The sequence below is a fragment of the Limanda limanda genome, chromosome 3, assembly GCF_963576545.1.
Source record: "Limanda limanda chromosome 3, fLimLim1.1, whole genome shotgun sequence".
Taxonomy (NCBI): Eukaryota; Metazoa; Chordata; class Actinopteri; order Pleuronectiformes; family Pleuronectidae; genus Limanda; species Limanda limanda.
The window spans coordinates 18387387-18400514 of record NC_083638.1 but is presented as its reverse complement, the minus strand read 5'-3'; the positions used below and the strand labels follow the sequence as shown (position 1 = coordinate 18400514).

Here is a 13128-nt window from a genome sequence, read left to right as displayed (position 1 = left end):
CCACATTATACATTAGCTTATCCCATGTATGTTCAATTAGTTCTTACATCTGTCTCTTTGGGTTTGACATAGTTGCTGGGGAACACTCCCATGCGGTCGCCTATCGAGCCGCTCCACCACTCTCCGTCTCTCTTGCTCACCAAGATCATGTCCCCTTCTTTAAAGGTTAAATCGCCACGCTCTGGAGACTCATAGGTGTACAACGCCAAATATTCTGGAGAGGAAGACAACACATGAGCAAAAGATTTAAAAATATTGTAGACAGAAGCTTGACTTGGGAATTAAGGAGAATGAAGATTTCAAACTCGCATACGTTTACAAAACAGATAAAGAGGTTATGGCTGTACGTTCTTTTGAGAATAGACTACAAAAGGCTAATTTCCTTCTCTTAACAATAAGGATTTCATTACAAACATTTAATTTGTGTATTTCAATAGGAAATAAAGATGTAAGTAAGTATGTAACTAGTATAAAATGCAATGTGCGCACCTTCAATAACCTGGAAATCATAAGGTAAAGGTAGGCAACAGCAACACACAGTATTAGAGTAACATATATGTAAATTATGAATGTAAATATCAACTAAGTTGCATTAGGATAATACAAGTGTTAGTGTACCTTCAGGCTGCAGACCGTCACTGGAATCTGAAGCATCAGGAGGGGAACTCTTTAGGCTATAAACACAAAAAAAGAAAACATAACATTGGACAGCAGTAGAAAAGGCTGAGAAGTAGCATGAGAGTCTGAGGGACACATCAGTTTGTCCAGGTTTTCTCCCTGGGTCATGTACATATTGAATGTGATTTTACAACTTTGACAGAATCATGCTCAGTAGATATCTGAATAACTTCTTCTATTCAGTTCTGAAAGAGCAGGGGTTGATCTCAAAGCTGCTACCTGATTAGGGTTGCAAAATTCCAGGAATTTTCAAAGTTGGAAACTTTCCCTGGGAATTAACAGGAAAATACGGGAATATATGGGAATATACGAGAATTAACGGGAATAAACTGGAAATGTTGTGGGTAATTTACACTAACTGTATTTACCTTGTCATATACAGACATAAATACAAACATTTTGTTTTGGTCATAGGCTAATTTGATCCCTGAGGAAACTTTGACTATACGCTTCTGCATCCTTGTGTCATTCTTAACATAGGTCTTTGCACAGTATTTGCAAATGTAAACAGCCTTTCCTTCTACATTGGATGGGGTGAAATGTCTCCACACATGAGATAGTGCACGTGGCATTGTTCTGTAGAATAAGATGAGAAAAAAGTTTGTAAAAAAAAACTAATGCAATGCCAGAGAAATAAATAGTTAGCCAAACAATTGGAATCGTCTGTAAAAATATTTTACAATTGATAAATCAATGGAAATAGGCTAGATGAACAGATGAACAATCCTTAATCAGCATGCTAATATATTTTCCCCAGTAATATCATCGAAACTTACCTGACTAGTCCTGCACACTACAGCAGGCCTCAACAGCCCTGCTGTAGTGTGCAGGTTGCTGGGAATTATCTGTGCATGTGATGGAAGAATGCACAGTGCAGGGTTGAAATTCAAAGTGCAGCGGGTGCTGCATTCCATACATTTCTAAAATAGAGTTTTGAATGATATTTCTATTGCTCAGTGTTTAATCTGCGTATTTTTATTTTTTTTCAAAATTCCCCAAATTCCTGAGCTTAACTTCCCATGGAAAGTTTCCGGAAAGTTTCCGCCCCTTTGCAACCCTATTCCTGATATCTGAGCCTTTCATCTGGTGAACTATTTTTTATGTGGTCTATATTCAAACCTCAGGGCTGAAGGTTGGACTGTGCATGATTCACTAAATTAAAGAGCTTTACCTTCAGACTCCAGCCTGAGGCTACATCCAAACTATCACATCCTTGCTTTAAAATGACGTTTAAAACCTAAAACCATCTGCGTCCACACAAGAAGCTCCATGTCGCTAATATGAAACCCCAAACCACATGACCAGTCTCGTACAATGGGCATGTGTATGTCGGTGTTAACAGGAAGTAGATGTTCTACTCTTCATTTAGATGGTTGATTACAGAAAAAACTGCAAAGCAAGATGAGGAATTTCATATATTGGATTGACAATAAGGTGAAACTGTTACTGACATAAGTGTTAATGTTCTGGATTCACTGCTGGCAGTCAAATCATGACAGAAGAGAGACAAACAGTAAGCTAATGAGAGGGACATTGTTTGAAAACATCTCATCTTTTGTCAGGGGCCAGTAGCGTTTGATTTAAGGCATAAACGTAGCAACTGGGATGCATTTTCAAACTAAAATGTAGTAGTGGGGGTTTAGCCTCAGCTTTGCCTTCACCTCCCAGTTTGGTATAACACCAGCTGAATTCATTCCGTGTACCTACAGACACGAGTAGTTTTTAGTCATTTTAGTCAAAAGTCTATTATTATATTGTATTTTACCATTATCTGATGAAAAACACTGGTAGAATGTGCAACTACTGGTCACAGTGTCTCTTGTGTATTGGCAAGAATCTGGTGATACAATTCGAATCTTGATGAAGAGATTACGATTTAATATATAACAATATTTAGCAAATCTGTAAGCAAGATAATATCTTGCCGATTTTCAAATCTAATTTTAGTAAAACTGCCAAAGTGTAAAGAACACATTATCTCATAAAATACATTGGAAAGGAAGTTTTTGGTGTGTGTGTGTGTGTGTGTGTGTGTGGCTCTTTAGTTTTAAATACTGTAGGGGCAGTCTTGACACAGCAGATTCCTCATCAATCAGTAGAGAAGAAACTATTTTGGAGGTATGAATACCTGACACTCGAATTGTTACCACACCTCTAGACACATTCCCATAATCATGTGACTGGAGCTGTTTTTGACAATTCCCTACAGCTACAACAGTATGTTGGTTTGGAAAGTAGAACACAGGTATGTATGTGTACTTAGTTTATGTAAGATTACAAATTGAATCAAAAAAAGGACTGAGATTCAGACATTTTGGCACACACAAGTTACACTAAACTACTTTGAAAGCTTAGGCTTTCCTCTATTATCCTATACAATTCCCTAAGAAATTATCAAAATAGATAAGGCTTGCAATTTAACTGAAAAATTAGTGAAACTAATGAAATACTTTTAGTGAAAAGTCTGGTGCTTTGTGACCTGAACAAGTAAGTGGCGAACAAATGGGGAAACAGACTTACTCTGAACTCTCCTCTTCTCCCAGCAGGGTCACGTATGTCTTCGGGAACCAGCCCCTTTCCCCGTTCAGCTCTCCCAGCCACCAGTTCTCCTGCTGCTCCAGCACCTGAATGACATCGTCCTTGTTGAAGTTCAGATGGTTGTCCGTCTTTGCTGTCCACGAACACAGGGCCTGGGCGAGCAGGTTTCCTCCCACCAGCTAAGAGAAGCATAGGAATAAAGAAAGCACAGGGAACATTTGTAAGTGATTGTGTGCAGACAATAATCATATTATGGTAATAAAATGACCATAGCTGCTCCTGTGGGATATTCTCTGTAAACCTCTCACCTGTCCTTGTGTCTCCAAGGGTGCAAGGTTTGGAGAGTGTGTTGGTGTGAAGGCAGACTTGGTGCCTGCTGCTTTGGCAGCCTCAAGCACATTGGAAAGCTGTGACTGGAGCGGCACTTTAGTTGGAACAGCAGCAGCAGCAGCAGCAGAAGCAACAGTATTATTAGAAGCGTTTGAAGGGGTCCCTCTCTCGACGTAGCTCTCTGGGAACCAACCCATCTTCCCTAGTTTGCTGCCATACAGCCAACCCTCCTCCCGCTCGGTCGTCTCATCAACCTGACAGGCGGAGACAGACACGTTTCAGAGAAGAGAAAAAAGTGAGGAAGAGGTAGGGGAAAAGTTCTAACATGTGTTTTAAGGACATAACTTTCATTCTAACCTCAATGATATCCTCTGCATTGAAGCTGAGCTCTTCGTTGTTTCGAGCAGTGAACGTGTAAAGCGCTTTAAAGGAAGTGAGAGCAGCTGATTTCCTGTGATGTGTGGCCCTGGGTTGTCCACCTGAAACAACATCAAAAGTGGTTTTGTGACTAAATACAGGAAGACACTACATTTGACCACAAATAAGTTCTATAACTTGTGTGTGTCTCACCTTTCCTCTCCTCCAGTCCTCTCAGCAGATTTGTCAGTTTCTCCTGAATATCCAGCTTCCCTACTCCACTCGGCTGCTGCTGCTGACGAGATGCCTCCTCCTTCCTCTTTCTTTCCTCCTCGGCTTTCCTCCTTTCCTCTTCCTCCTTCTTTCTACTCCTCTCCTCATCCCCCCTCTTTCTTTCCTCCTCACGCCTCCTCTTCTCCTCCTCCTGCTGCTCCTGCTGCAGCCTTCTCCTCTCTTCATCCTTCTTTCGCCTGTCCTCCTCCTCTCTCCTCTTTCTCTCCTCCTCCTCATGCTTTTTCCTATCCTCTGAATCTCGGACAGCAGCCTCAGCCGCCCTCTTACTCCTCCTCTCCTCCTCCTCCCTTTCCCTCCTGCGCTCCTCCTCTCTCCTTTCCGCCTCTAACCTCTTCCGCTCCTCCTCATCTTTCCTTCTCTTCTCCTCTTTTTTTCGCTCTTCCTCCAGTTTCCTCCTTTCTTCCTCTAGCTTTCTCCTTTCCTCCTCCAGCTTTCTCCTCTCCTCCTCCTGCCTCTGTCTCTCCACCTGCCTCTGACGCTCCTCGTCTTCTTTTTTCTTCCTCTCCTCATGTTCTCTTTTCCTTCTCTCCTCCTCTCGTTTCTTGCGCTCTGCCTCCTCTTTTGCTCTGAACTCTCGCTCTGCCTGGTCTTTTGCAGCTCTGATCAACGCCTGTCTCTCCCTCTCCTCCTCCTCCCTCTGTTTGGCCTCCTTCTCCACCTGGAGTTTCCTCTGACGCTCCTCTTCATCCATCTTCAGCTTCTCCTGCCACTGACGCTCCTTTTCCATCTTAATACGTCTGAGAGTAGGAAGCAAACATTGACAATATTGTCAAAATTTGTACATTGAAAGATGAAATGTACGTTTTTTCACACTTGTTTCTCGTGGAGATTCTGAAGCAATTAAAGATAGTTATAAAATCTCAAACTAAACCTGTGTTAAAGCAAAATACCTTTGAGCTTCCTCCTCATCTCTCCGCCTCCTCTCCTCCTCCTGTCGTTTCCTCTCCTCTTCCTGCTCCTTCCTTCGAATCAGCTCACGTCGTTTGTCCTCTTTGACGCTCCGTAGTTTCTCTAATGACACCTGTTGCTTCCTCTGGCTTTCTCTCAGTTCCTGACATTAACAGAAAATTTGCAAAGTTTTACTAGCGAAAGATATGTGGCTGAATTTACAAATGAGTGTACCAGACAGATATAATGGGCAGAAGGGTAGACACACAAGCATGGACAAACACATGGAAAGCACAGAGGTAACTAAAAATGTGCTAATTTTAGTGAGACAACGTAAGAGAGAGGGAGAAAAAGAGACAGTTCAAATTATAAGAGAGAACTTGAGAAGCCACAACAGCACGGAAAAGAGTTGTGTTTGATCTGAGAAATATGAGCAGGTCAAAGAACAATAGAAAAGACTGAGAACAACAAAGACACCTAAAGCTGAAACCTTTAGTAGGTAGAAGAGGTTACGAAGGCAGGCCAGCAGACAGAAGACAGCCTGAAGCATAGAGTCCTCAGATCCAACATACTGTAAAGTTGGGGAGTTGGGATATGAGACAGGTGAGAGGGAAGAGAGGAACAGGTTCCAGCATAAAGATGAGCAGGACATTTCCAATGGAGAAGAAAGGAGAGAAGTCCAGACGAGAGGGAGAGAAGATAAAGATAAAAGAGGAATAAAATTAGTATCCGAAGGAAAGAAAGAGTTATGAGGGAGAGGGATGATTGTAGAGGAGAAAATAGGCATTAAGGGCAAGGCAGCAATCATGGGTAAAAACAACAAATCAAGAATCTGTAAGTATAAAACAGGACACACACAAAGATGTTATAAGTTTAGTTCAGGAAAAAATGTTAACCTACCAGCTCTGTAATAAAGCTTCACATTACAAAAACCATCATGTTCAGCTTATGTACTCCTCGTAGTTTAGATATTGAGACATTCAGAGAGCGTTTAAAAGACCTGCATACCTTCACACATGCTCCACGTCATCCTTGGTTCAAACAGGCTCGGTGTCAGTGCTTTATTTGACGTGTTGTTAGAAATGATGTCATGTTCTGCCAGTTAAACTATTCTATGCTTGTGAGTAATTCCTACCTGCATATCTTTATTATAATGTTCCATCTCAGTCAGTTTGGCAGCAGTCTCTTTCTCCAGAGTTTGCAGATGATCTTGCAGTTTCATACACGTCCCTTTCTTCTCAGAAACGCACACCTTCATGGTGGCCACGGATGAGACTACAAACAGATGTGATACAGTTAAACAAGACAGAATCTCTCTCTCTCTCTCTCTCTCTCTCTCTCTCTCTCTCTCTCTCTCTCTCTCTCTCTCTCTCTCTCTCTCTCTCTCTCTCTCTCTCTCTCTCTCTCTCTCTCTCTCTCTCTCTCTCTCTCTCTCTCTCTCTCTCTCTCTCTCTCTCTCTCTCTCTCTCTCTCTCTCTCTCTCTCTCTCTCTCTCTCTCTCTCTCTCTCTCTCTCTCTCTCTCTCTCTCTCTCTCTCTCTCTCTCTCTCTCTCTCTCTCTCTCTCTCTCTCTCTCTCTCTCTCTCTCTCTCTCTCTCTCTCTCTCTCTCTCTCTCTCTCTCTCTCTCTCTCTCTCTCTCTCTCTCTCTCTATACATACATACATACATACATACATACAAACGTGTGTAACTACTGTGTTTGTACTGTTGTTGCTAAGCTTTTCACTTTAATCTATCAGCACTGACCAGGCAGGTTATTCAGAGTCATGTTATTGAGTTTCTCTTTGAGTCTCTTCTGCTCTGGAGTCAGCTGGGACAACTTCCTCTGGAACTCCTGAACAAGAGGAAAAGCATCAAAAAGAAACAAGAAATATGTCACTGGAGGAAAATATCTGGGGTAAGAAACAGATTTTCTCAAAAAAGCAAAGATCAAACACACGTAAACACACAAAACTGTTAAGGCTACTTTGCCACAATACAACACACACACCTCTAGCTGTTTGTGTATGCTGTTAATGTCCTGTTGGCGTGACTCTTTCCTTTGATTGGTGAGATCCAACTCCGTCCTCTGAAGCTTATTCTTATTATGAATGTCACGCAGCCGGTCTGAGATCTGACGATGCTTGTTACCCTGAGGTAGAGTGAGACAGCAAGACAGATGAACATGAGAGAAATTCAATGATGGGAGAGAATATAGGACATCAGGACAAAAGAGAGTACGTCTATGAGAGTTGATAAATTATCTCTTCACCACTCACCACAGCCTCCAGCTCCATCTCCAGACTCCTCTTCTTTGCTTTCAGTCTGATGATATCATCCTGCTCCTGCTCCTTCTTTATCTGGAGCTCTCCTTTCTTCCTTCTCTCCCACTCCTCCTTCCTCTGCCGCTCAAGCTCCCGCTGTGCAGCCTAGAGTGAGCATAGTCACAAAAGATGCTAAAGTTAATATATTTGCGTAGTGTGTACAAATATATTACAATTGAAGGAGGAAATATTCGTACAAATCTTTTTACACAGAGTATCTAAACAATTCCTTACCTCTTTTCTTTCTATCTCCCTCAGTCGCTCTTCTTCTTTCTGCCTCTCGAGCTCCTTCTGTCGCTCCAACCTTTTCTCTTCTTCTTTGCGCCTCCTCTCCTCTACCTCCCAGGCTTCCCGCTCTCTCTTTTCTCGCTCAACTCTCTCCTTTTGAGCACGCCGCTCAAGCTCCCTCCTCTCGGCTTCCTGCAACGCCAGTCGTCTTTTCTCCAGTTCTGCGTTCCCTCGCTCCAGGTTGGCTTTGAATCTATCCTCAAATGACACTGAGTAGATAGGTAATAAAGTGTTATGGGCGACAGTGATTTCTGTTTTAAAGTGTAATTCAGCAAGAATTTACAAATTATTTTAAAATAAAGATAACTTATTTCCTTTTGTATGGCTGAAAGGTATGTTGAAGGGTTTAAACAGAACATGGATCAAACCGGTACAAACTCAATCTTTCTATCTTACCATAATTATACAGGTTTATATAATTATTATTGTTTGGGAGACTTCGGGATTTCTAAATAGCTTTTACCAATGAACCCAACATTAGCAAGTACGTGCTTTAAATCAAGCTGTGACTGTGTACAAACCCAACCACAAAGAGTGTGACCCTTTACTAAATATAATTAAATATCTTCTCCCGACTGGTTGTGGTTAAGCCTGCTGAAACTGGCTACTGTGTATTTAACAACAATGTGTGCATATTAAGTTTATGTACAAAAATAAAAAGAGGGTTCAGCCACAGAGCCATGACCCATAGCCATTGATTATACTGAGGGATCTGTGGTGATTATCTTATTTCAGTCTCACAATATCTTAGTTCTTAGTAATGGAGATAGTGTGGACGTAAGAGTACTGACGGTTGCTCTGGACTTTCTGTGGAGGTTCGATGTCGAAGTCCTCAGTCAGAGATGAATAGAGAGAAGAGCTTGATCCATTCAACGCCCTGCAACAGTTCAAATGACTTGCTTGAATAAACAAAATTGACATTATGCAAAATGGTTACTTTGAATAGGTCATTTCAACACACTTGTTGAATTGAGTAATATGTATGCACATACCTCTGTGAGGGGGGCACCAGCTCACTTGGTAGAATGAGCGGCAGTGGGAGGCCGGTCTTTGCCATGTCAACTAGATGCATTGCCAGAATAAACTCCTCAGCTTTCAGCTTGCCATCCTTATCCACATCTGCTAAAGTCCTGCACAAAGGTTAGAAAAAAATATTTACTGTTGAATTACATACAAGTGAGGACAGTATTTTAAGATTAGTGGCTTTATAAGTGGGAATATTTAGCACCTTAATACAACCAAGATTGTCAGTATATTTAGGAATGTGGTCAGCAGTTGTTTTCATCTCAGTTATGTTGGATGTGCACTGGTTTAGTTAATGTTAACAACCAACCTCTACTTATAAACTACCTATGGATTCTGGTCTCAAGTCTGTAGTCAGGAGCACAAATCATAAGCTGCAGCAAAATGTAGCTTTACTATATAAAAACAAACATATATTCTCTGTTGATCACAGAGAGGTTAACTTTGAACTATATTACCGGATTATTTCATTAGAACCTGTGGATTTTACAGATTCATTCTTAATCCATTTTGATGGATTAAGATGATGCCATTAAGATTTAATTGTATCAAAAATATTACACTATGAAGACTTCTCCTTTACAGAAACTTTATTTCCTCAAAGTTTATAATAAGAATTGACTCAATTGTAAATATTTTTCTTTATAAGACACACTCACAAACGCACGCACACACACACACACGCCCACACTTACCAGATGGAGGCCAGCTGTGTCTGAGTCAGCATCGTGGTTGCCATGGCACCTCTCACCTGCTGACCTGCCAACAAAAGGGACAAATGTCAGAGCATATGTAGAGCACAGATGTGTGGGTGGTGAGGAGTAAAGCCATAGACTAAAGCAGAGGACAAGGGTGTGTGTAAGCACTGGTGAGGTTTGTACCAATTAACTAAATGTAAAAATGTGGCAGGTGTACCAAGAGAGCAGTCTTCATCACAAACTTGGTTCAGGTTACCAGATGTTTTGACACTGTTTTGTATGCTAAGGTTAAATGTTAAGTGGGAAACTAAATGGAAAGATGATGAATGAGGGACTGTGGCAGCTTGAACAGTCAGCATTATGTTAATTTAGCAGACAGCTCTTGATCATCTTTTTTGAAGACTATTGAGCTGTATCCAATCATCTACAAAGACCTTTGGCTGAGAGCTTTAAAAAACGAATAGAAATAGTCTTTCATATCACGTATTTAAAGTGCTGGACCACATATAATGTGCCAAATCACATTAGACAATAGTGAACGTCATAAGTTACACAATGCAAGAGGGAACAGGTCCAGCGAGGCTTGCAGTATGAGAACAAAAAGCCAACTACATACTTGTGTGTGCTGAAAAACTGTCCCTGTGTCTGAACACACCCGCAGCTGGTGTAGACACAGTATACACTTCCAAGAGGGAGGCCTCCATTATGAAATAATCAGCAACTGTTCTTGAACGTCCACGCCAGCATTTCACGCATAGTTTGGTTTTTGTGTAAGATACACTGCACATACACACTCCACAGATACAACCTGCGTGCACACACAACCCGTACCAGTGAGGTGTCCAGTCATCTGTTTATCCAGACCGTTGAACTGCTGTCTGTATTTAAGTCTAGAGGCATGTGGCACGGCCCAGTCACTGGGACCAGCAACCATGGGTGACATCACAGAGGGGGATGAGGAAGCGGAGCTAAAGGACAAACTGTGACAAAATAAAAATAAAAACAAAGTAAAACAAACTACAAGAAAGTCTTTGTGCGTTTGTGTTCATTGAAAAAGTGATTAACATTTGTAACAAGATGCAGATTTCTGTCAAGGATTCATAGCTCTTTCAAATTTCTTTACAAGTGTGTGTGTTTTACCTGCTAGATCCAAGGTCCAGCAATGATGAGGCCTTGTTCATACCAGCAGGAGAAGAAGACATTCCTAGTGGAGAGGAGTAGTTGGAGAGAGATTGAGGAAGACCTATAAACATAAAGCACAAGCATGTATCAATTACCAACAATAAACAGTACTTTGCAACATTTTTAGGACCTACCACCAACACAATGATGACATATTCCTTCCAAACATTTATAGTTTTTCCATGTTTTCAGAGAAGGTAAAGGAGCCCTGCAGAGGCTCAGTTATATTGCCATGCACTCCCTGTGGTAACTTTGTCATAGTGAATATATTTCATTGTTGGCACTCTGCTGTAAACATATATAATATATATTATCAGAGCAGGACATTCCTCTTCAGTAGAAACATAAAATAAGCATGAAGCAAGTAATATTTAAAAGACAGATGGATGTATTCAATTATACTGCACAGGATCCTGATGACTTTTCTTTCAGAGTAGCAACAGATACACAATAGCAGAGAGGAAAAAGATGGAGAGATAGAAATGAGAATCATGTGTACCAGTTGCCAAAGGTCCAGTTGGCATTGGATGGAGAATTCCCATGGTGCCATTTGGCATTGTGACATTTCCCATGGAGGGCAACAGGGGTCTGGTGTTGGAGGAGGCTATGAGAGGGCTCAGGCCTGTTGCCATAGGACCCAAAGTGGTGAGGCCTGTCATTGGTGTCAAAGGTGAGAGTCCAGGGGTTGCCAAGGAGAAAGGGGTTAACATGCTAAGGTTTGACCCAGGCATCATGGACATGTTTGACATCGACCCAATACCTAGGACACACACAGGTACAGGCATTGGATGACACAGTGGTCAATATGCATTTACACACATGACATTACCCAATCAACAACTGAATATCCCAAAGTGAGACGTAATTGTGTAACTCATTTTCACATTGTATATCATTTAAAAAAGCTTGGCTTCTTATCTACCACTATTCAGATATACTCTGTAATACTGTACCATAGGCAGGGTTGGTCATGGATGAGGAGGGGTTATTGAGGCTGAGAACAGGCATTGGGGGCTGCTTCATGATGATTGGCAGTGCTGAGGGGAGCGGCGTACCCTGGAGTTTTAGCTTTACGAGCTTCATAGCGATGGAAAACTCCAACCTGTCCATCTTTCCATCTTTGTTCATATCAGCCAAAGACCTGGCAGACAGAAAGAATACAGAGAGTGAGAAAACAGGGTTAATCTATCCAAATAAAGATTTCAGTGAATAATCCCAGAGTATCCGTCATTCTTAAAATGTGAATGTGTAACCGTGTGTGTTTCTCACCATATCTCGGCCAAAACTGAAGCAGGTAGCCCTGACTGGAGGAAAAACTTCCTTGCCTGCTCCCCTACAAGAAGGCACAAAGAATAGAAGTTCTGTATTAACATGACTCATATTTGTGGCATAAGTGGATCTCTTTGGTTTAAAAAGGGATGTCTCATGTAAATGAACTGGCAGGGCAATAACTGTGGCCATGATGCACCAACAGTCTATACGTGTGTTTCTGTGTGTACCTGTGACGTAGCCCATTGTTGGGGAGAGGGTGTCAAACTTCTGATCGTGTTTGTCCCTCTCCCCAGGAGTGACTGCCCATATGCTTGGACCACCTAGAGAGGAAATAGAAGTCATAGGCACTTATAAATCTACAGCATCAGATGTAGAAAAAACAGCCACTGAAATCGTATTAATACCAAGGCAATCTGCTCAAAGAAGCAAGTTTACAAACAAGAATGTAGAATAATTTTATGACTAGCAGCTTAAAGGGCTAATTCACCCCAAAATTTTAATTCACTCATTATCTATTTCACCACTATGCCGATGGAGGGGTGGGGAAGTGTTTGAGTGATCCCCCAGTTACTTCAATTGTATTGGATTTGGCTGCAACACTGTTTACCCCTGAAACTCCAAAAGTGTTTTGTGGACTCAAACACTTCATCCCCCCATACTCCATTTGCATAGTGGTGAGTAGATAATAATTTTTTTGGTGAGCTATGCCTTTAACCACAGGACCAATACCTGGGACACACACACACACAGCTTTAATGACGGTTAAAAGATGGGAGAGCACCGATATTGACAAAGTGATAATGAAACATGGTGCTGCCTGTGGTGCTTTGTTCAGACAGGACAGCGGGACACGCTCACACATTAACTACTATTTACAGAGTCAAGGCTGACTAGTCACATCAGCAGATACAGTAAATAGTCAGTTCACTCCATCCCTTGTTTCCTATTAATTACCTGGACTGTGGCGACGCACCATTATCGCACCACAGTAACATTATGAACCAGTTTCTTGTTTCTCTTATCACTCGAGTTATCCCTTTCTATGTACCTGTCATCCGGGCTTTCTTGGGCATGAGAGCAAATAGCCCTTTTGTCCTGATACCATAAATAAAGCTGATGCCAAAATATGGAAATAAATGAACCAACTTCATAAAGACCGCACGAGCATAGACTGCATTCAAAATAAGCATTCCAAGAGAGGGCCCATGGCGAGTGAGTGATTAAATCCTCACTAATGCGCACAATAAGAGATAATTAGTAAAACAGTGAATATATAG

The 13128-nt window shown here is 41.6% G+C and overlaps 1 protein-coding gene across 1 annotated transcript in view; it reads right to left on the bottom strand.

Moving 5' to 3' along the window:
- itsn2b (intersectin 2b) overlaps positions 1–13128 on the bottom strand; it is a 30648-nt gene that overhangs the window by 9948 nt on the left and 7572 nt on the right. Inside the window, exons 3-23 of the mRNA XM_061067724.1 lie at positions 12079–12171; positions 11849–11912; positions 11533–11720; positions 11079–11339; positions 10538–10640; positions 10229–10377; positions 9395–9458; positions 8669–8806; positions 8468–8553; positions 7623–7885; positions 7344–7493; positions 7076–7216; positions 6832–6919; positions 6221–6360; positions 5088–5248; positions 4117–4934; positions 3904–4025; positions 3525–3800; positions 3199–3395; positions 619–674; positions 48–214 (exon numbers count right to left, since the gene is read on the bottom strand). Coding sequence (XP_060923707.1) covers positions 48–214; positions 619–674; positions 3199–3395; positions 3525–3800; positions 3904–4025; positions 4117–4934; positions 5088–5248; positions 6221–6360; positions 6832–6919; positions 7076–7216; positions 7344–7493; positions 7623–7885; positions 8468–8553; positions 8669–8806; positions 9395–9458; positions 10229–10377; positions 10538–10640; positions 11079–11339; positions 11533–11720; positions 11849–11912; positions 12079–12171 — 3725 coding nt within the window. The remainder of the gene's footprint in view (positions 1–47; positions 215–618; positions 675–3198; positions 3396–3524; positions 3801–3903; positions 4026–4116; positions 4935–5087; positions 5249–6220; positions 6361–6831; positions 6920–7075; positions 7217–7343; positions 7494–7622; positions 7886–8467; positions 8554–8668; positions 8807–9394; positions 9459–10228; positions 10378–10537; positions 10641–11078; positions 11340–11532; positions 11721–11848; positions 11913–12078; positions 12172–13128) is intronic.